Genomic DNA, 24,133 nt, shown 5'->3' with positions numbered 1-24,133 from the left:
AACGTCATTGTTTTTCAATGTCCGCTTCTTCTACCTCATACACTTATCTTGATGAAATTCCCTAGAGCTGATTTAGGACTTAAACCCTCTTGTTTATATGACTTTACAATGTCATGAAAAGCGGCCTTCAATACATACATGTATAATATTGCAAATTGATTTATACCTTGGGAGAGGTCCTCGCTTGTTTATTCCATTATATTTTGCTTTCTGGGGTTCAATATCAACAACACATATTCAACGTCATTTTTGACGTGATTAATTTTTCACACCTTGACTACAAATTGACATAAACTGTGCATCCCTTTTCTCTCTGAATTTAATTTGGCAATAAAAACAAGTACTATGCATGCATATTATTTCTCTGTAATCAGTTTAAACATTTCCAGGTCTATATAATTTTTTTCAGGGGCAAAACTTTATAGAATGTTAAAAATGAAACCCTTTTCCCCTTTTGACGTCGTTTTGTCAAAGCTTTATTTGTTTCGTCACTCCATTTTAAATTTTCTATAAATCTTCATAGAACTTCCAGAATTAGGTATGAAAATATTCCATATTTTATGGAACAAAAGTATCCCAACACATACCTTAATTAACAGGATTTTTGGATGCCAAATTTTCAAATCTTAGGAGTTTTTTTCTCCGTTACGCTCAGATCGAGAAAACTTCGTGTTCGAGGTTGCTCCACCTTGACATTTTTGCTTACAAAAACATCACTAATTTATAAAAATGATTAGAGAAAGAGGGCGTATAAGGCGTGGACGACCCCCCGCTCTGAGACAAAATGTTTCTCAATTATCAAAATTCACAGAAAAGTTAAATTTTTCTAAAATCATGTTCTCAGTAATGTCATCTTCAAAACATTTTATCATTTTATTTTGCGACTTATTATTTGATAATCTTTATTTTAAAGTTGACACTTAAGCATATTTAGTGGAAAATGGGTTCAATAGAGCTATAAAAAATGAATTTTGAACATGAATGGGTCAAGACTCCATTCTTCGTTAACGCTAAATATGATGGAAAAGTACATATGAAATTTGTCCACAAAATGGAATATGAACCAATTCTATATGAAAATCAAAAATTCTGAAAAAATGTACGCTTCAACAAATCCGTTCATTTAAATCACACTGACAGACGTCGTAGCATAGTGGTTAAAGCGGTCGGTCTGAGATCAAAACCTGCGCTATGGAGAGAGTTCGAATCATAGGTAAAGCTTTTTCTTTTTGTTTTCATATATCTTAAAAACATGAGTGAAAAATAAATTACTAATGAAATATTAAAACAATGAAACACAGATTTAAATGTGTTAAAGATGATATAAACCATATAATTTTGAAAAAATATAACTTTTAGAATTCAAAAAAGTCTTTTCTCAGAGCGGGGGATTGTCCTGGCCTTGTACGCATCCATTCTTTATGATTTAGGTTTTTTATGTAGATAGAATAGATGATGATAACTAGATCTTTTAAAATTCATGGATATACCTATGGCGGTTTTAATTTTCTGGCCCTTTTCCACGAACTATTTGACCCCCTCGTACATGAGACATTTTCATTCATGTTCTAGTAAATAAAATCTGTAGAAGACTAACCCTTCTCCCGATTGCACGGTGATTGATAAAAAAAATTGCTTCCATAACAAAAACGGTTTCCAGAACTGTCGAGGGGAAATTTTACTTTGTTATCACAATATACTAAGACCGAAAATAAATCATGACTTTGATTTAATGTACGGATCTTAACTTTATTTCTCACTTGCAAAACAATTTTTATGCCTTGGGAAATGAGGATTAATGAAAATGCGTCTCGTGTTGAATGTCATTTTAAGGTATGTCACTCGTCAGCTTTTTAGAAAAGTTGACGCACATCCTCTTGCTTCAAAACTATTTATTAATTTTCAATTTTTATAACATATTCAAATTCAACAATGTTAATGTTTTAACATTCAACGAAAAAACTTCTCAAAAAGCTACAAAGAAACAAGATTTATGAGGGACTATTTCTTGTGGAGGAAGGAGATTTAGCAGATCATTCTGCAAATCTGCACGTTTATTTAATTTAATATCTTGGAACTTTAGCCTCACATACTTTTACTCGGAGAATATTTTCAGTTATGAAATTGCTAGAAATATTTAATATAGGTCATAATTTATATTTTAGAACAAGTTTTACACCTTCCTTCAACAAACTTTGCCAAAAAAGATATGTCAAATAAGTCTAGATAAAATTTATACCATTTTTCGCCTGAAAATCACATATTTTAACCAATATTTCAAAATTAACATCTCTGACATCAACTTTTTCTTTCATTATTTTAAAGTTCTCGATACTTGTGACTGATCAGCACTTAAGTCGTAAAAAGTTTGATTTAAGAAAATGTTTTATTGCCTATTTAGTTTTTTATACGTCAAATATGTTACTTTTTAGTGCAAAAAGGTCAGACAATAATTTACGCGCATTAATTTGCAAGATTTTTTTCAATGATAAATATTATTTAAACTACTTTAAGTAAAATAAAATTATATTTATTGCCATTGTTACATCTGATAAATTATGACAAAGGTTTCAGTAATTTACCAAAGAGTTAAAGTTTAAGTGCAAAAAGGTCAACTTAATTGTACTGTAGGTCAGTAAGATGCACACTGACCCCCTATTTTCTCTGCGATTTTGAGTCACACTATATGAGTACTTAACCAAAATATACTTCTCAAAAAATCCTTCATTTCACCAATTTCACGAGTGACATACCTTAAGTCCCATACTCATTTAAGTTCAAATCACAATTCTCTTCCTAATTGTAGGAGTATATGTTTTTTTTTACTGTTTATTAGGTAAATTAGAAGGAGAGAAGTTCTTCCTTGCCAATCCAGGACTGTGTCAAGTGATCGCCTATCTCTGCACTATTTCGTGCATCAGTTCCCTAGGCTCAATAACTCTCATGAGCTTTAGTCGCTTCATTTTCATCTGCCATAACAAATACTACGATACTATATTTAGAAAAAGCACTTCTATCACCATGTGTGTCGGTCTTTACCTGACCGGTCTTCTGATGGTTCTTTTGAATTTGGCGGGAATTGGTGATCACTCTTATGATCGAAAGAGCCTTGAATGTATTTGGGACAGAATGGCTACCTACTACTACACAGTAGCATTCTCTGTTGTTCTTGTATGGATCCCCGTAGTGCTAAATGCGTTATTCTACTTTAGTATTTATTATAAAGTTCACAAGAATGCCAACCAAATTATGGATCTGACGTCATCGAAACTGGAGCGGAAGTCGGTAGGCCTAGCGCGCACTTTGTTTCTGATTTATGCCATTTTTGCGACATGTTGGGTACCGTACGCAATCATTATTGTAGCTGACAAGGAAAATTCATTTCCCCATGAAGCACATTTGATTATTACGACGTTTGCTCACTTGCATCCATCTATTAATGGGCTGGTTTACTACAAGACGAATAAAAAATTCCAGGATGCATTTAATTTACTGTTGAAATTGGACAGGTGTTCTAAAATCATTAAAAGAAATGGAATGGAAGTACAAACAGATTCAACGTAAAAAATGAATGCAACCGAACAAGCAATATTAGAACGTTGTAACAATTTTCATATCGTCTTAAAACAAAAGACATACCAGCAGTTTTTCATAGAAATCCGGGATACTTGCAAATTTTTCCAATATTTCGTAATTCAATGAAATTCAATATTCTGACTCGTTTTTAGAGAGTTTTGCAAAGTGATGGGTACCATATGGACTTTTTATAGAGCTTTGTTTCCACGTGAAGCACATTTAATTGATTATCAAGAATAATGAAGACCAGTGGAAACTTCAAATAAACTTTTTATTAATTGATAAAGGTGCTACAGACTTAAGCGTATATAATAAAGATTTTCAGCATCCTGAGCCACCAAGATATTTGTTTCAGGTACCAAGATATTGTTGAAATGTGTGGTTTGCAGGAGCACTGGGCCTGATCATCATTCTCTACAAGGAAATAATTTGTTTAAAAGTAAAAGGATTGTGGTAGGTTTTGTTTTGTAAGCAAAAACTGTATACGATTGTACATGACATATTGCTCTTTTTAAGGATCTTTTTACATATATGTTAAATAATTGAGCATAAAAATTGTATTAAATATATTTTGTTTACTTTGCTTTTAAGATATGACGAGGACATATTTAAATATGAATAGACTGCATGAAATATTTTTAAGAATTCTATAATATAGAATTAGTTACTAGTAATTGTAAATAATTTTTCCTTAACTCTGTGCTCTTTATAAAAATAAAAAAAAAAATTTAGTAATAAATTATTTTGAAAATGTATTTGATAGTTGTTATTCAGGTGTTTCCACCCTCACAATTTTATAGGTTCAAAGTACAAAAACTGCATTTATTTTCATTTAATATACTTTAAACTTTCCAATTCTTGCAAAAAATGTATAGGTCACCATATTATTTAAGATGCAAAACATAAATAAACAGAAGTGTATGTCAACATAAAAAATCGAATATTTTTTGTAAACACTATTATGAAAAATACGTAAAAACTGGTTAAAATGCATAATTCTGATGCGGAGTGTTCCTAAATACTTCTTCTTAAAAGATACTTTTGATTTGTGATTATCAGGGAAACTATTTTATAATAAAGCAAATGCCTGAATGGAGAGACCTTAGAAGGAGTTATTACCCTTGTCAACATTTTTTAAAGATTAAATTATTGATTAAATATAGAAAATATGCATTTTTTAAATTCTTAGACTTAACAATATTTATCATTACACCAATTGTAAAGCATTCTTCCAAGAGATATTGTTCTATAAGTTATGAATTAAAACTAATTACAGTTTTTGCAAAAAACTATGACATCATAGGAGGACGTACCATGCCACTGAAAGTTATACTTAACGAGTATAAAGGAGACACCTCTTCTTAAGTTCGTCTAGTCGTAAAGTTTCAAAATAATTATCAATTAATAACCACTCAAAGTGTAACTGACCCGTAAAATTGTCTTTTCTCTAAAATAAAAACGTATTGTATAAGAGACAATATTCTACTTCAAAAACTCACTTCCGTGGAGTATATGCAAGATTTGAAAAACTTTCACATCTTTATTCATTGTGCAATTTTAATTTAACGTTTTGATAGGACAGGTATTTAGGATTTCTAAAATCACGAAATAGCCAACACATAACGAACATTACCCTTATTCTTGTTAGAGGCGGTATCCATTTTGTTAACGCAATTGAATATTTCTTCTAAATCCCTGAATTAATATCGACGAATTCACACAGAGTTTCATAAATTAACATACCGGTATTGTCTAAATTTTACCATTTCGCCATAATACAATTATTGGAGCAGGTATACCATTTTGTGAGCTCGGTGCTCGCAGTATCTCTAATTTTGTTTTGGCTGAACATGATGGAACAACAAAAAAAGAGTTAAAGGAAGATATGAATCAAATGGAACACGAGAAAGCATCCACCAGTGGTCATCGATATAAAATAGGCTTGTTTTATCATAAGAAAGGTCTTATATCTTCCCTTTGTAAAAGATTAACCTTTTCGTATCAAAAGAATTATTGATCAAATAATTTTAAATATCTTACAAAATGCAGATTCGTGATGCGCGTCCACGACAATATCAAATGGCTCATGGATCGTAACGCTCACCTGAGTAAATATGACTTTTCTTGTTCTTCATCAGCAGAATCTTATTCCTATTAAATCCTATTTAGATATCAACCCCAGTTACACCCGAGGCTCATCATATTGGGATTCTTTCATATAAATTTGACTTATGGCTTTGTTGTTCCATTGCACTGATTCCCCTATATATTCTTATATGCAAAACTTTGATTCCCAGTTGTTCACCCATCCTACCCCTTCGAAGATTATGATTATCTAGAACAAACTTGTATCCAAACTACCGAACGATGCTTTCAGAGAAATATGTACAAACAATTTTTTGATAGTTCAAACGATTTTGAAATTCGATTAAACAATTTTCCAATTGAAATGTTAAAAATTGTACAAACGATTTTTTTTCTGCAAGATTCAATTCTCCTTCGATTTTATCATTTAATAAATATTCATAAATCATTTTTTTCCCTAAAAACCTAAAAAAAAAAAAAGAAAGAAAGAAAGAAAGAAAAAGGGTATTGTGTAAAACCGGTCTTTTAATGATAAAACGGCCGTTACTGTAGCTTAGTCGCTCCGTCATCTAAAGGTCGTGTATATATGAATTGCTGCTAAAACTGAAAGTAATCAACGTCGATTAAAAAAGGTAGCACTTATCTTTCACCAAGCGCACATCACCTTTGAAAGTTGCGGGTTCTTCGGATGAAAAACCGAGGTCCCGTGTCACTAGCGACACACAATTTTGTGCCAACGGACAAGAAGAGGCGATGAGAAAGAAACATCTCTACAACATGCAATGTTTTTGTTCTGTATTCTATGTGGCACTTGATCCCACCCCTGATAATCGGAGCAAATACGGACCTAATGAAATAATCAGGGGTGGGATCAAGTGCAAACTAAACTGATAAACGTGCCGATATTTCCATGTGTCATTATGTTACTCTTTTTTAAAGCTGAACACGACTTGTAAATAGCCACACACCATTTTCGATGGCATTATCTACGATACATCAATACTAGGGTATACTTGTAGCATTCGTTACACCTGACTGCTTTGGCGACCCGTATTTGTGCTGGCTATCTTGCAATACCTTTGTTTACATTTTATTGCAGTTATGTTTATCTGTGTTGTTTGTATGTTGTTTGTATACTGCACTGACGTATACAACTATAATTGTAAATTTATTTGGTATCTTACTTTCCTGCATTAGACGAAGTATTACGTTATTATTCTCGCTACCGAGTCCTGTATAGCATACGTCCGTCTACAGCGGTGTCGACTGATTATACACTAAGTTCTGCCCTATTTTTTAGGGGTCTGCAGAGTAGCGAGACTCGTGGAACAAAAAAGGCGGACAGATTCCTTTTACGAATCGTGTTTAGCTTTAACTTGAATTATGGAGAAAGATATTTCTGAATGCCTCATTTGTCATAAATGTTTCACCATAATTCAATTTTGGGTAAGCAGTTACGAGGGTTGATCCAAAAGTAATGTCACAACTTTGATAAAATTGCTATAAATCGACGTAAAACAACAAAATTATACACTTTTGAAGCTTTATTTATTTTAAATAAGACCTGCAAATTTCAAAGGAATATGATATATTTTTCAAAATATCGGATTTTAAACGATGTGCAATTATGGTAGTCGCCGTACCTAAATATAACGTCATATGACGGATGTTTTAAAGCCTTTCCTTTCGTTTCATTAAAAGATATTTTTGATTCGCAAACACTTCCACTAATTTCACTTTCTTTCAGAATTCTTGGTACCACAATACACTCACTCTTTTCATAATTCAGCCCACTGTCAAATCTTTTTTAACAGTCGCATTAGACAAACTTGAAAATTCACATGACACTCTATTCGTCCGTCTTTTTTGACAATGTCAGACACCATTGAACGTTTCCGTCTGTCCTCCTGTCTTTCGGTCTTTTTGTCCTCTGCTGATCATTCAATGACTCATCAACCGCCCAAAATTGCTGAAACTATCTATGAAGAAGTCTCTCATTTGCATTCTTTATTCTGTGAGTCTGATTAATTAACGAAACTGTCGCTAGTGATGATTCCAATATTCGAATCTGGCCCCTTATTTAACAGTGAAAGTTGTGATAGTCTGCAGTTAAAGATTTAAAATAATACTTGTTTAATACCCAGCACTTATTTTGATACTAAGCTTACAAGGAGGCCACAAGAGAGTGCAGACGTTGGACATTTGGTAAAATTTCGCCACAATTGATATTTTTTCACTTTGGGAAACACAGTGCACGCGTTTGTCTATCTGAGATTTTTTTGTACATAAGATACATCTGATATTAGTTTAAATAAAATATATGAATTTGGTAGATAGGCAAGCTTGTGCTCTGTTTTCTGAAACAAAATGTGCAGTTAATTCGATGAAAATTGCACAAAAAAGAGAATATTCAGAAATTTATCATATCTCTTCACTTTTCTGTGATCTGTGTGTTTCCTATAACTTACCACAAATAATCATTTTGTGGCATGGGTACCATGAGGTTTTTATTGATAAATTGTTTCATCATTCAAAAAGACACTTCAACTCCAAAAATGGGTCATAGCTTCTCTTGTCCTTTCGCTCTATTCTTCATTCAACTGTCAATCCTTAATATAATAAAATTTTGTTACAGTTCCTTTTATCTCCTTTTATCTCATTCCATGATTTCTTTTACAGGCTTGATGTTACCTATAAACATTGGTGGAAAATTAAATATCAGTTCCTACGATAACGTTATCATGAAATATCATACACAGTTTAAGTTAAATCCAATTGCTAGTACTGGTAAATTATTCCAAATATTTAAATTTCTTCGATTTCTTCGACTTGCTCTCTGCAATCCATACTGAATCTTTTCCATCAAAGCATATGCCAACTGGTAATTCTATTCCGTCCCATCTGTTTAGAAGAATCCTTTTGAAATTTCCTTCAGAATCAAGAACGTGAATGCGGTTACCGTATTCGTCTGCTATCATGATATTTCCTAGGATGTCGGTATCAAGACCGGCTGGCGAAAAACTGTTTGACTTCCCCACATATACGCCTCCATCATATTGAAATTGCAAGTGTCCTTCTGGTGAAATAGCTATAACTTGGCAAGAATGAACATCCGATACTATTATATCATCCGTAATATTTTCTGTAACATCAATGGGTCGATTAAATAAAAGAGTCTGTCCGTCATACATATACTCCTGTAATTGTTCCCCAGATTTAGAATATTTTATGATTTTTCCCTTTTGCTTTCTTGCTTCTGAATCAGCTTGGAAAACTAAACAGGCCAAAATCTCGTTAGCTCGAGTGTTATGTAATCCATAAGGATACATGTCTGTTAAAATCATTTCCCTTGTATTTTTTTCAGGATGGATATGCACAATTTTTTTCCCAAAGAAATCGCTGTAAAATATACTCATATTGGGTAATATTGTCATACCGTCTGGTGGACTTTCAGTCTCTATGGCAGAGATATGACGCCCAAGGTTATCGAATTGTTGAATGTTTCTTTTTTCGCCTGTAATAAAAATCATTTCTCCTCGGCAATGCACGTCGTATTGTTCACGGAATCTTGATGTTATAGACATTGTTAATTGTGGCTCCTCAGTTTCCCTTTTGCTACATGTTGTAGAACCCAAATTAAAAGGTTCATCTTTACACGGGATATGTGAAAGTTTACCAAATGCTTCCTCGGTTTCGTTTTCACTTATATGTGGTATTTCAAATTCTATCAACGTAAAATCAGAACTTCTTAGAAGTTGACAATCATCCTTCTTATCGATAAACGTATCTTCAAGAAATGTGGTTTGTTGGGTGTCAGATGCCAGTTTTACCTCAATGTCAGATTTCATCCTTTTAAGTTTGGCAATTTCTTCCTCCCTTTTTGCGATTATTTTATCAATATGTCCAGTATGCTCTCGTTCATGCTTACGAACAAAGTCTACAAATTTTTCTCTTGTTTTGTGGATTATTTCTATATATGCATCAGCTCTTTTCTCTATCTTGGCCACTACAGCATCAGCATTTGCCACCAACTGAGTTTTCAACAGCTTTGCTTTCGATAAATGGCTTTCAGAAGTACGTAAAGATGTAAATACCTTTTCTTGGTTACTTGAAAGGTTATTCATTGTTTGATTATAGACAATCATCAGATCTTCCATTTTGTGTCCATTGTGATCCGTTATTAAACATTCTGGGCATAATGGGGTGTGGCACGGCTTGCAATAAAATTCTAAATTTCTTGAGGGATGAGCTTCGCAACTCGAAAATTCAGGTTTTCTATTTTTCCTTTCACTTATTAAAGAAATCAATTCATGATTTTGAGTAAGTTTCTTTTCCTGATGTCGCATTGTGCATATTGTACACAAATTTCCTTTGCAATTTTTACAGTACTGTTTGGCTGGTTCTTCCTCACATTCATCACACTGTATGAAATGCTGCGCAAAAGATCTTTCATCTGCCATCTTTAATGAAATTTTAATTCCAGAAAAATTGGAAACCTAAAAGTAAAAAAGTCTTTTTTTCAATTTCAATTCACATGAACATGTTTTTTGGCAATTTATTTAAGTTCAGGACAGTTCAATACATACAACATATTTATGTAACCTACTATGTTAATTGCAATAATTAATGAGTATATTGATAAATTTTATTTATAATTTTTCATTTATTCTGTAACTGTAAATTACGCATAAGATTTCTTCTACACATTTATTTCATTTTTTCAAAACTTTCTACAATTAACTCTAGTTTAAAAGTCACCTAAAATAAGAGAAAAGAAAGGACAATCATTAAAAAAAATTCTACCAAACATTTATTTTGATTGCACAATTCATAATACAATAAAGTTTGCTTATAGCAAATACAATTTAGTGAATTAAAGCTCATAGTGAAGTGTTTTCATTCCTACATATTGTGGAGCTAACGGAAAAAACGAAATACGTTTATAACGAAGCAAAATTGATCGTCTCTGGCACTTCGTTGTAAACGTTTTTACTGATGATTTCGATCATTTCAGTCAAGCTTTTTTTTTGGGGGGGGTGTCTTTTTAGAAATTTTCCTTAATATTCTTCCAAATAAGGCTGGAAATTTTGCCATCAGAGAGCCTGACACATCTATTTGCATATCTGGGTATTGTACTTGAAAAAGACATAAATCGAACAACAAAGTTTTTTACAAACGTAATGACCTTCAAATTTGTCAATTGTCAACTTCCTTTACTTATGCAGCAACATACCCTCATCATCTGAGTACGGGTTTAATATGATCTCTCAGTTGACTCGATACGCAAAAGCAAAGTTACTGACAACAGATACATGTATAATTATCAACATTGTCGTTCAAAGTCATCATCTCGTAAGCTCAACGTTATAGTCGATACAATGACCTTTTCAACAAATATAATCTATCTTTAATGTAAAATCATGACGTTTTTCATGCTACAGTAAAACTCGTTTAGTATGAACACGGATTTTGCGAATTCATGGATAAAGCAAAGTAATATTGGATCCCCAAATACCGAATATATAAAAAAGAATTCCTCATACGGATATAACAAATTACGGATATAGCGAAGTAATTTCATAGGTCCCAGTGACTTCGTTATTACCGAGTTTTACTGACTAATTATTACGTCGTTATTTACACACTGGATTGTAAACGAATTTTTCTGTTACTCCTGATCATGACAAGGAGCACTCCACAGTAGGAACAGGTCGGCAGTAAATACCAGTACTCTTAGTCCGTTTTTGCCCTGTTTCTGAACTTTTTAAATTGATTACTGTTCATTATCTCAGGGTTTGCTATCTTCTAGTATTCCTGAATTTTTTTTTATAGATGGGAATTATTTTTTAATGGTAATTTCTACAAGACTTGCATGTGCTGTCCATTTTTCAACGTTTCTGTGACTTTGACTTTTGACGCAAATATGATTCGAGATCTATGGTAAGAAATTCATTCATTGACATTTAAGTTCAATATCATGAACTATGGCCTCTTATGACAATGATTTATAGGTTTAGTGAAGATAAGATTAACTTTATGTATGGTAAGAAAGTATGAATTTACTAGGGGCGGGGGGTAAATTCAAAATTTACAACATGATAAAAGTCTTGTCCTAAGTTATACACATGTGATTTATATAAAACCCCTAGGTAAAATTGATGTTCAAAAGTCATGTCCAAGTTAATTTTTTTTTTCAAAGTAGGCCAAACACCAAGGTCGAAGGGTAATACTTAATGGTATGGTCCCTAGAAAAATTTGACATCAGAGGACAGTACCCAGGAGGTCTTGTCACATGGAATTCAATTGTGAAATACAAAGACCCTAATACTAACTGTTCTAAAGACGTGGCCAATGTACATGTTATTTTTTGAAATGGGTAAAACTCTACGACAAAGGTCAAAATTATCCATACCAAAGGAAATGTTAAGTTACAATAAATACATGTACATATGTGAAGTTTGTAAGCCAAAATGAGACTGTATAAACAGAGGTCCCGTGTCGCAGTAGGTGCTGGCATGAAAAAAGATCCCTCCCTGCTCTATGGCCCTGAGTGCCGAGTATAGCAAGTGGTGGCGTCTTTACATGAAGGAAAAATTCTCGAGAGGGACGTTACAATCAATCAATCCAATGAAAGGAAATTCAGTACACATGTACACATGTGAAATATGAAAGATATAGAACCAACCAACCAACATGTATAAGCAAAGTAAAAATTGTTTCACAAACACATTTTGCCCCTTTTTTGAAAACTGTTTTGGTTTTATCTATTACCATAAAAAAAGAGAAAATATTTGACAATAGGCATACAAATGTATATGCAAGATACAATGCTTGTTCTCCAATCCTTAGTAATGTAACGTTTTTGTAGAATTCTCGCGTCCGACAAATTAATTTCATAACAGTGTTTTCTTAAGAAGATACTATTATGTACGGAAGCCCAGTTAGGACCTATCAAAAATATTTTTGAATTCGATATAACGAATTGTTGAATTTGTTATAACAAATTTAATTAGTTATAACAGTTTCTTTGAATTTGTTATAATGAATTAAATCTGTTATAACAAATTTGTTGAATTCATTCTAACAAATTCATAAATTTGTTAATAAAAAATAATCTTGTTTCAACAAATTCTAATATTTGTTGTATCGAATTGAATCCGTTTAAATGAAATCTTTAATTTGTTATAACAAAATAAATTCGTTTAAACGAATTAGACAAATCGTTATATCGAATTCATATATATTTCTCTACAGATCTTGATTGTTGAATTTGATTAAACGAACTGAATTCGTTATAACGAATTTAAGAATTTGTTTAAACGAATTTAATTTGTTATAATAAACTTTAGAAATTGTTATCACGAATTTGTTTTAACAATTTTCTTTAATTCGTGTAAACGAATTAACCAAATTTGTTATAACAGATTAAATTCATTATAACGAATTCAAAAAAACTGTTACAACGAAATAGATTCGATATAACAAATTCTACAATTCGTTATATCGAATTCAACAAAAATATTTTTGATAGGTCCTAAATGGGCTTCCGTAATTATGTCAAATTACGAGAAACAATAAAAAGATATGTGAATACATAATTATAAGATACCATATAATATTTTCTATGTTGAAAGGGCTCTTTCAAAAACTAGAGGTACTGTGAGCAGTGAACTCACTAAATGCCCCCCTGCCGCCTCCCATGTGACTATAAATAATGGCATGTTCATGTTTTGCTCTGGGAGACCCAAAATAAGTGTCATATCAAAAAGTGATATAAAGGGTGCACAGTGGCATTATGTTATAAAGAATATGTGTATAGGAGGAGATGCGGATAAGAGATGGGTAATCTTCAATATTAAATTGAAAGATGGCAGTGTCAGTTTTGTTATGGGAGTCCCGAAATATGTTTCTGATCAAAAAGTAAAACAGAAGGTGCATGATAACACTATATGCAGGTCCAGTCCAAAGACTATTTCTACCTACGTAGCTATTAATAGCTACCTAGGTATTTAAAGCTACCCAAAGTAGCTATTTTTACCTACTTTGTATAATTTCTGCATTTTACGGCACAAAGACCAAACGGCGCAACATGGTGAATACCATATCTTTTGATACAGTCACACTAAATGATGAATACGACAAAATTTTGGCCAAAAAATGATTACTTCCTGAATCGGCAATTTTACATTAGTTTCTATGCAAAATTGATTATATTTGAAGTACACATTTTTTGGCCGAAATTTTGTCATATCCATCATCAGTGTGACTGTATCAAGAAATGTTGTGCTCACCATGTTGCGCCGTTCCTGCATTTCGCCACAAAATGCAAGTTAAGCAGAAAGTAGGTAAAAATAGCTACTTTGGGTAGCTTTAAATACCTAGGTAGCTATTAATAGCTACGTAGGTAGAAATAGTCTTTGGACTGGACCTGATATGTAACAAAGAATCTCTGAAAGTCTCATTGAATTTCATCAAGTGGTGTAAGAGGAGTTGCAGACAACAGTTGGGTACCCCAAAGCGTAACAGACGGAGGTACCTCCTGATCACTGTATACCCTCCCACTTTTTAAGCGGAGGTTAAGAAAGATAAGTTAACACATGCGTAGACGCCAAGATACGCCTCTGTATACACAAATTACATTTTGGTTGACTACACAATATGTAGAAAATCACGAATGATGAGATTGAACACATTTACATCTACGACAGCAATAGAACATTATTCATACCTTATTAAACACTTTGATTAGAACATGACCGGTGGGCTACTCAACCTAGGCACTGTAACGCCATCGAAGCTAATATACCAGTATTTATTGTGACGCCACCCGTGGTTATGGTGATATCAACCGCTTTGTTAAAAGTTTTTTAAATTAGATATTACGACAGCCGGGTGGGAAGATAAAAAATATTCTAAAACTCGTTATAAAGAGAAAATAAGAAAGTTATACAGATGCATCTTTATACGGAGTTAGTCAGTGTTAGTATCTCATAGTAACGAGTTGGTTATCTCGTTGAAACGAGTTTAATAAAAAAAAAATGATCGGAGAAGTTAAAATACCATATTCCAAGTAAAGAGTTACGATGGCCGATAGCAGTCTTCAATTTACACAAATGCTATGTGAGTAACATGTACAATATTTTCACCGAAATCTCATTGACACATTACACCTCAAATTAAAAGTGTAAGACGTGCACAGTGTCAAAGCAAATTCCAGGTTTACCAACAGTATGTGTGTAAATTTAAGTGTTAGGAAAAGTTTCATGTACAATCTACATCTAAAGGTGGTATCAAGTATCAAAACAGAACCAGTGTTTCTGTTGTTATAAAAACACGCAAAGAGGACCTCTATATTATAAGGTTTTAATCCAGTGCTAACCGAAGTGAATATGCTCAGCGCAATATATTAAAATAAGAACAAATCATCTGACAAGTTCCTCTCTACAAACCAGTGATGGGCTGCCAAATTGTTTTAAATTTCGTAGTTAATAATTTCATCCTTTATTTTAAATATTACTGAAAAGATTCTATATATTGATTTTTTCAACAGAGTTATCCAAAATCAAGACAATACTAGTATATTAATAATCATCTCTGAATTAAATGCGATACGTAGAAATAATTTCCTAAGTAATCCCCGGTCTGTTTTTGTAATAGTCTGGTCCTGAATTTTAAAAAGAAGGCTAGAAATAACTTCTAACGGCAAATAATTATTATTTGGTCCGGCATAGTTTTTTAACCTATTTCGAGTATGCTGAATCCGAAAAAATATGCTGGCCTTCATGAAAATGGCGTTAAAGGGGTCAAAATGGCGATTCAAAATGGCGGACATCCAATTTTTCTAATTTTCTCGTAATGTCGTTCAAAATGGAGAAGTAATGAGTGAATATCTCAGTGAGTGTAATAAAACTATAAAAATTATAATAGGATGGTAACATTATTAGTTTAACTCAGAAAATTTAGTCGTTTCTACACTTAATTCGAATTTTCTCTGATTTTTTTGTCTATTGTTTCTATATTCTTCTTTGTTCAAGATTTTACATTTGCAAATGTCCATACACTGCAGATTTGTATTTTTCCCTCTACATCTCACTATTCTACAATTGAATGATGGCGCAGCTGTAAGTTTAAAGTCAAAATGGCGATTCAAAATGGCGGATGTTCATCTTTTTCTTCAAATTATTTGATTCTTAATGTCGTATACATAGGAGAAAGGATTTGTGAATATTTTACTGAGCGTAGTACAACTATGTAAAATGACAATAGAACACTTTTTTGATCACTTTAAAACGGAAAATTTAGTCGTTTAAATTTGAAATGTGTTAATTAACTCAGAATGGCAATTAAAATGACGTCTTATACTTTCTAATTTCGTAAAATACCCAAACTGTTTAATTCTGGTTTGTTTTGCAGAAAATAAATTACAGTTTTTGTTTATTCATGAAATAATGTTCAAATATGCAATGAAAGTTGGAAAATATTTTTGTTAATGACTTAGGATTTTTATAATACGGATTTTTGTTTAATTACTTCTATTTTTAAGATACATTTTTGACCACAATTCCGAAGTCATTTTACCTTTTACCTGTCTCACCATGCTTCTTCACATAAAAAGTTAGTAATATCATACAATAATTGCTGTTTTGAGGACAATAAGAAAATTAAGCTACCCCAAGAGCAGTTTCCCCCGAGAATTAAGGCGAGTGAACATTCAGTTCTTGGGAATTCTTGATCTATTTTTAGTCCAGTGTAGAAAAAATAAATGTTTATGTTAATAGAAGGTCTAGTGCAACATAATTAGTATGATTTTTAAAATGATTGACCACGACCAATTATAGGGCTAGTAACTGTTACATCATATAAATCTGAATATATTATAATATTCAAATATAAACATATTTATTAAGAATTATTAGTATAATATACCCGTACGTAAACCATAAATTTTCTTTGTTGTCCAGCTCTGATTCTGTGTCCCTACATTTGCAATTTGTTATTCTCAGTCAAAACTTCATATGCATTCTCAAATATTTCATGCTGTGAACGGATAATTTTGTATTGAACAGGGTATATAAATTAAAAAATTTTGAAATTTACAAAATTTGAAAGAAGAAAATGTTTGTGTGCAATCCTCCCTCGATTCTTGATACAACCTTACACTATCCTAACAAAGAAGTGTGGATCAAGTTGCCCTGTAAAGTACTTGAAGTGTTCAAGAAAATTTTGTTGTCAAGAGAAGTGTTGACTAGATCGAAATCAGGAATGGCTTAGGCCTACTGGTACGAAAGCTTGTAAGTGATACATGTAGGAATCACGAGGAATCTAGCTGCAGGCGCTCTTAAATTGCATAAATTTACAACTTTTCTCACCAAAATATGCACACAATGTGATTTCAGATGATCAAGTTTGAGAATTTTCTTGCTAGTAGAATGACCTTTCTACCCTTAAATACTGGTACAACAAATCTATACGAGGTCACAAAATATTGAGCTACATGTCTTGAATATCAGAGATGTTTTTATTCTCCCGCTTGAAAAGCGGGAGGGTATAGAGTAATCGGTATGTCCGTCCGTCCGTCTGTTACGCTTTGGGGTACCCATCTCTTATCCGCAACTCCTCTCATACCACTGAATGAAATTTGATGAAACTTTTACAGACTCTTTATTACATATTGCCATTGTGACCTCCTATTTAACTTTTTGATCCGACACATATTTTGGGTTTCCCATGATAGCGAAACATGGACACTGTCATTATATTCATATGGGAGACCGGGGTATCATTTAGTGAGCTAATTGCTCACAGTACCTCTAGTTCATTTTGCATATGGTTTTGGAAAACAAAATAGACTTTTAACATTTGAACATAAATGTGCTGTTCCTTGAGTGTTGGTTGATTGATTGTATATTGTTTAACGCCGAGTCGGCAATTTTTCAGCCATGTTTCGGCAGACTATCAGTTTAAATAATTGGATTTTGAAGGATTTGGTTTCTCTGGCGGCCCCCAGTGAGCTTAATCTTTTTCGAACTCCAGAGAAACGATCTTTTACATGCCAAGGGAGTTGTCATCCTTGACACGGGGCACCATTTTACTTGAGTGTTGAAAATACCAAAATTCCGAAGACAGGCTGAAACATTTACCAAATAAAGCTGGAATAGAAGATGTTAGGGGATAATACTAAGTTCCTATAAGTGCTAAAAAGCTAGAACAAGTGTTCGATGAAATCGGACAAGAATTATTTCAGTTATATTTGATGGTATGCCGAGGGATGTTGAGGTAGAAGTGTGAGTTGATAATGACAGAATTCGGGAGTGATTTTAGGTGGACGGGGGCTCAAAGGCTTTGGAACATGTACGGTCAAATATGAAGGGGGAAATTTGGAAACTCTTAAGTCGAGTTTGTTTTAACTATTTCCAGATCTTTTCAAGTATTTCTTGTTCATATTTATGGACTAAACAATAAACTATATATTCTATATATATAAAAAAAACTGTAAATTATTTTCTGCAAAACAAACCAGAATTAAGCAGTTTCGACGAAATTCGAGTGTATCAGACTTCATTTTGAATCGCCATTTTGAGCTAATTAACACATTTCAAATTTAAACGACTAAATTTTCCGATTTAAAGTGATCAAATTAGTGTTCTGTTGCATTTTACATAATTGTACTACGCTCAGTAAGATATTCACAAATCATTTCTCCTATGTAAATGACATTTAGAAATAATTAAAAGAAAAAAGATGAATATCCGCCATTTTGAATCGCCATTTTGACTTTAAACTAACAGCTACGCCATCATTCAGTTGTAGAATAGTGAGATGTAGAGGGAAAAATACAAATCCGCAGTGTATGGATTTTTTCATATGTAAAATCTTGAACAAAGCGGAATATAGAACAATAGACCAAAAAATCAGAGAAAATTCGAATTAAGTGTGGAAACGACTACATTTTCTGAGTTAAACTAATAATGTGAGCACTTTATTATCATTTTTATACTTGTTTTACACTCAGTGAGATATTCACACATTATTTTTCCTTTTTGAACGACATTTAGAGAAAATTAGAAAAAATTGGATGACCGCCATTTTGAATCGCCATTTTGACCTCTTTAACGCCATTTTCATGAAGGCCAGCATGTTTTTTCGGATTCAGCATACTCGAAATAGGTTAAAAAACTATGCCGGACCAAATAATAATTATTTGCTGTTAGAAGTATTTTTTTCTATAAATCGGACCAGACTATAATATTAAAAATTACATAAATTATTAGATACATTTTAGGACTCATTGCTCTTAACCATAGAATGCTAATACAGTATTGCATCTTGAAAATGTATTATAAATATTTGTCCAATGAATGTGAATATTCCGGCAGACACTCTGATAATTGGGCTGAAAATATCAAACAAAAACTTTATGAGAATGGACTCGGATTTATCTGGCTTGAACAAGACAAAGTAATGATTAATAAACAATTTCCTTTAATCAAACAAAGAATAACAGATTATTTTATACAAAATCTCATGGCAGAAATAAATTGTTCTACAAAATGTATTTTTTACAGACACATTGTAGATCATTTAACCTTGCAATATTATTTAAGAAAGTCAATACCTAATCTTTATAAAAAAAAAACAAATAAGTAGAATAAGAATGTCTTCCCATAACCTGGCAATTGAAACTGGCCGGCATAAAATTGTAATATTGTAAAGGAATTTATGTTTTGTGAATTTTTGTAAAAACCATAATAGAAGATGAGTTCCATTTTGTTTTAATTTGATCCCCATACAAGGACTTGGGAAGTAAGTGTATTAAAAGTTATTACTTGAAAACCCATCCGCATTCAAATTAGTCCAATTATTGAGTGTACAAATTTTTTTGGAGCTTTGTAATTTCGGTAAATTTCTGCATTTAGTTTTTAAGTTAAGAAATGATGTTTTGATTCATTCTTCGTATGTCCTATCTTTACATCTGTATATTTGCATTTATTATGTGTTACACAGTTTGTTATGTTTCATGTATAGAAGTGCCATATCAAGCGAATATATATATAAACTAGGCGCTGTTTTTTCATATAAAGAAGAGCTATACCACACCAACGCTTTATGAAAAATTGTGATTAAACGCATGTATTAAGCAAATAAAGAATCATAATAGTTATGGAACGCTTCATTAATTCACGATATCTTCTCTCTGGAAATTGGTAAAAATACAAAGTCGTAATTATGATCAGGGTTCTTTCATTTATTGACAGTAGAATTTAGAAAAGTTTAACATTTGGGGCTCAAGAATGACAATTCAATGTGAAGAAAAGGCAGGGTAAAAACGCTTGACTTACTGAGTTGTCCGGATAACGTTATCTTTTTAGTTTTTTGAGGCCACGCCTTCTAACAATCTCTCAGAGCTCCAGTTGTATCACTTGCTTCGTGTTATTAGCAGACTTGCCTTCGAACTCATATTAAGCAGAATTTTTTTTTAAACAAAATACCTCATACACGAAAAAAAAAGAAGCACCTGCAATGGCTTTCCTTTCAACCAGTAGATATTTCAACGGAATTTTTAATTGTTATTTCAACAATTTGTTAAAAGAATATTAACAATGTGGTTTAAACTCGTCATTTCATAAGTTCTATGGTCGATCAATGGCCTTATTAGCAGATATAATTTCATTTTGTTAATTTATGCTGATTGAAGTTTTTTTCATTCTTATTGTTATGAAAAAAATTACACACCTCATTGTATTCGATTTTACTCCTATTTTCGAGAAAAGGACAATCGCAAGAAGCACTCAGATTGGAGGCCGGTAGACAGGGGATGCTCACTTCTCTACGGTACCTCATCCCTGATAGTAGCCCTTACCGAATATTGAACGTCATGGTGTCATTAAAATTAAATTTAAAATAGGTTTTAAATAAATAATTTTAAAAAAAAATACTCAAATCATAGTTTGTGAAAAATTTATCAATTTACTAAAGCTAGAGAAAGATAATGAATAAATTTTTGAATTTCAAATAATTTAACTTGATCACATTTGTCTTATAAGGAATATTTCTATGGAATTCCTTCATTACCTTGCAACGTACTAATTCGATTTAACTTCAAACAGATTCCCTGTTTGAGGGTTTTTGAAAATAAAATGTCCAGTAAGATTATTATGCTGGTTAAATAGAAGAGGATGAGTATCAAGGATAAATTCGTAACTCTAACTTTTTTTAAATTCAGTTAACTTTATACAAACAAATTCATCACACAGAAAGTAATCAGTGGACGAGGACCCATGTCAGATTAAAAGTATCTGCTTTGGAAATAATTTTTTTTTTTTTATAAAATAACGATTAATTAACGAAGTATCATTATTGTTGTAACATCCGCTCGGTTACACGTCACATTGTCAGTAAGTATACAAGCATTTATAAAAAAACGTTTTTCATTCATATTTAATATTTTTTAAAAGTTTAAACATTTAACTCAAACTTTGATGGTTTAAATTTCTTGGATATTACCTAAAGTTTGTTATAGAATTTGAACTTTTGAGTTGAAAAATATTATGAATATTTTTTGAGTTACTAAGAAAAACAAGTTAACATGTATTATTTTTTTCAAACCTCAGTCAGAACATGGTTAAATTACATAAGAGTTATATTTTTAATCATTTACAACAAATCTATATTGGAATTACATAGATGTGTAAAATATTTAAATCTGTTTCATTCTTTACTTGTTAATAAAAAAGATTTCCATTGACTAACAGCATTTATTATTTTAACCATTCCAGGTAAATTAGAGGGAGAAAGATTCTTCCATGCATATCCGCGTCTATGTCCAGCTATCGCATACTTGTGCACCATATCCTGTATAAATTCCCTTGGTTCTATTACTCTAATGAGCTTTAGTCGCTTTATCTTCACCTGTCATAGCAAATACTACAATAATTTATTTTCAAAGAGATCGTGTATTGTGATGTGTTTTTCTCTTTATCTTATTGGAATTTTACTAATCCTATTAAATTTGGCAGGGATTGGGGACCACTCCTTTGATCGTAAAAGTTTTGAGTGCATTTGGGACCGAATGGCCACTTACTATTACACAGTGATATTCTCTATTGTTCTTGTATGGATTCCAGTTATACTGACGGGATGCTTTTACTTGTGTATTTATCAAAAATTTCATAAAAGCAGCAAACAAGTCATGGACCTAACGTCATACGACCAGCAACGGAAGTCAATGTGCTTTGCTCGAACCTTCGCAGTTATGATAAGGCTGTCCGAAGGCTTTAAATGCCTTGAAAATATACATTACATTTTGAGGTAGAGTTTTATTTAAATATGTAATCCTTGTTTGAAATTGTAGTCAACTTTAGATAATAGTTGAATCAGGTTTTATTTTAACGCTTTTTTGTGATGTCACATGACTGTGTTGATCACGTGACAGAGATTTATGATATTCCCTATTGCTGCACAAAAATCGCTTCGGCACATGTGATAAACAAAAAAATTGTGCAGAGTTTGTTACATAAATCAATTAATCGTTATCTCTGGTAATTAGAAAATGCTGGGGGCAGGTTTAATTTTTACGCGTTTAGAAAATATTTTACGAGAAATTCAACTTACCAACATAAGAAGGGGTATTTTCAACTCTTTATCGCGATTTATACCAGAATGCCTAAACTACACACAATCCCCCAGCAAAATTCAGTTAGAGGACATACGTCTCTACTAGATTCACGCAGAATATCTTCAATTTGTCCTTGTTTATCACTTGTGCTAGTCCAATATAAACACGATTAAATAAATTCTAACTCTGTCTTCGGACGTGTAAGGGGAGCGTTTCACACATAATGTTTTGCTATTGTTTGACTTTGAATATGTGCATATCGGACATGCAAAAGGAATAGGGATATTTAAATTTCAAAGGTTCAACATCATAACAGCATATTCAAGCTTAAAGAACAATCCTTACACTTGAATTAAACAACAAGTCCACAAATTAAATTTAAATCCACGTAAAAATTATGACACTTTCCCCGTCATGTCAGCTCAAGTATGCAGTGACTTGACGTCATATTCTATTATGACGTCATATCTAGGTAGTTTAGAGAAGTTACTACAGTTTGAACAGTTTGATATTTTACGGACTGCCTTATCCTAGCTGCGTTGTTTCTGATTTACCTAGTTTTCACGACGTGTTGGGTACCATATGCACTTATAATTGTACTGGACAGGCAAGATTCCTTTCCTCACGAAGCACATTTAATAATAACGACGTTTGCCCACTTGCATCCGTCCATCAATTGGCTGGTTTACTACATGACCAACAAAAACTTCAAATACGCTTTTAATTCACTTCTGAGATTAGACAGTTGTAAGAAGAAACACATTCCAAGGATTCAGGTGCTACCAGGACCGGAAAGAAATATGAACGATCCTGGGAAGTGAAAGAAAACTGAAAAATGATCATTTCTACTCTTAAAAAGAAGAAACGCTCTGTGGGACGTGGAGACCGGTCCTTCGTTTGAGACCGTATAAGTCGATGTCCCATACCAAAGTAGGTACTGGCAACCGGCAATTCTGTTCTGTCTTCATTTGAGTGAAAAATTCTCGAGAGGGACATTAAACAACATGCAAAAAACAAAAAGAAGCAATTGCGGTCAACCACTTTGTTATGCGAATTCATTCAAAAATTACTTTGACATTTTTTTTTCTATTTTTTGTACATAAAAAATCTTGTTTCATTCGATTAAAGCTCAAAATAATTTTTCATCTGATTAAATTTGACCTACGCTTTTAGTTCATATGAATATCGTGAAAAGTCTTTGAACATGTGAAACATTTCAATGGCTGTTTAATACATAACTAATCATTGTGCTAGTATTTTCTCGATCATCACGTTGATTACTCCATTAAGAATGTGAAAACTATAGAGTGTATCATTAGAAATAACAGTAAAGAGAAAAAAAACATCATGCTGATGTTGTGCACAGAATTAAGTAAATACAAGGACAATTAGGAAAAAATTGAATAAAAAATATTATAAACTTGCAGTTCAAGTTACCTTCCATGTAGGTTGTTTTGTGACATCATTAGTATTATATTTCTGACTTAATGATAGGCTTTATTACATGGAAAGGAAAGTCATCTCATGGAAATCGTGGTATAAAAAAAATAACACTCCTACAACTGCCACAGTCGTGTGCCAGCGGGCATGAAGGGGATTGAGGAGGTAATAAGATCATAAGAAATACAAGTATGTATCAGATCAATTTCTCTGGTCACGAACCTACGCTATGATCAAAAGTATCTTTACACAAATTCACATTGGCAATGAGACCCATGGACAGCATCATCAAACCGGATCATTTTAGCCCAAATTTATTCAGTAATTTAAAAAAAAAAACAATTTTCCTTTTTACTTCCCTGTATAATACATTGTGATCTTTGCTAGTGAAATCACATTTCATTTACTGTACCTACA

The 24,133-nt window shown here is 32.4% G+C and overlaps 3 protein-coding genes across 3 annotated transcripts; 2 read left to right on the top strand and 1 right to left on the bottom strand.

Annotated features, from left to right (window-relative positions):
• Positions 1-1,191: 1,191 nt before the first annotated feature.
• Positions 1,192-3,564, top strand: LOC134266867 (melatonin receptor type 1A-like). The gene is made up of 2 exons (XM_062749073.1): positions 1,192-1,213; positions 2,807-3,564. The coding sequence occupies exons 1-2, from the start codon at positions 1,192-1,194 to the stop codon at positions 3,562-3,564; spliced, it is 780 nt and encodes a 259-aa protein (XP_062605057.1).
• Positions 3,565-8,313: 4,749 nt separating this feature from the next.
• On the bottom strand, positions 8,314-10,150 carry LOC134266866 (tripartite motif-containing protein 3-like). The gene has a single exon (XM_062749072.1). It carries the CDS (start codon positions 10,119-10,121, stop codon positions 8,454-8,456), a length of 1,668 nt encoding a protein of 555 aa, XP_062605056.1. The 5' UTR covers positions 10,122-10,150; the 3' UTR covers positions 8,314-8,453.
• Positions 10,151-20,798: 10,648 nt separating this feature from the next.
• LOC134266865 (melatonin-related receptor-like) lies at positions 20,799-23,097 on the top strand. The gene is made up of 3 exons (XM_062749071.1): positions 20,799-20,805; positions 21,414-21,902; positions 22,814-23,097. The coding sequence occupies exons 1-3, from the start codon at positions 20,799-20,801 to the stop codon at positions 23,095-23,097; spliced, it is 780 nt and encodes a 259-aa protein (XP_062605055.1).
• The last annotated feature ends 1,036 nt before the right edge of the window (positions 23,098-24,133 follow it).

This window comes from Saccostrea cucullata, unplaced genomic scaffold (genome assembly GCF_032062105.1).
Source record: "Saccostrea cucullata isolate Sc308-1 unplaced genomic scaffold, CSIRO_AGI_Scuc_v1 ctg10327, whole genome shotgun sequence".
In the NCBI taxonomy this organism is placed as follows: Eukaryota; Metazoa; Mollusca; class Bivalvia; order Ostreida; family Ostreidae; genus Saccostrea; species Saccostrea cuccullata.
This window is presented reverse-complemented; position numbering and strand designations above follow the sequence as displayed.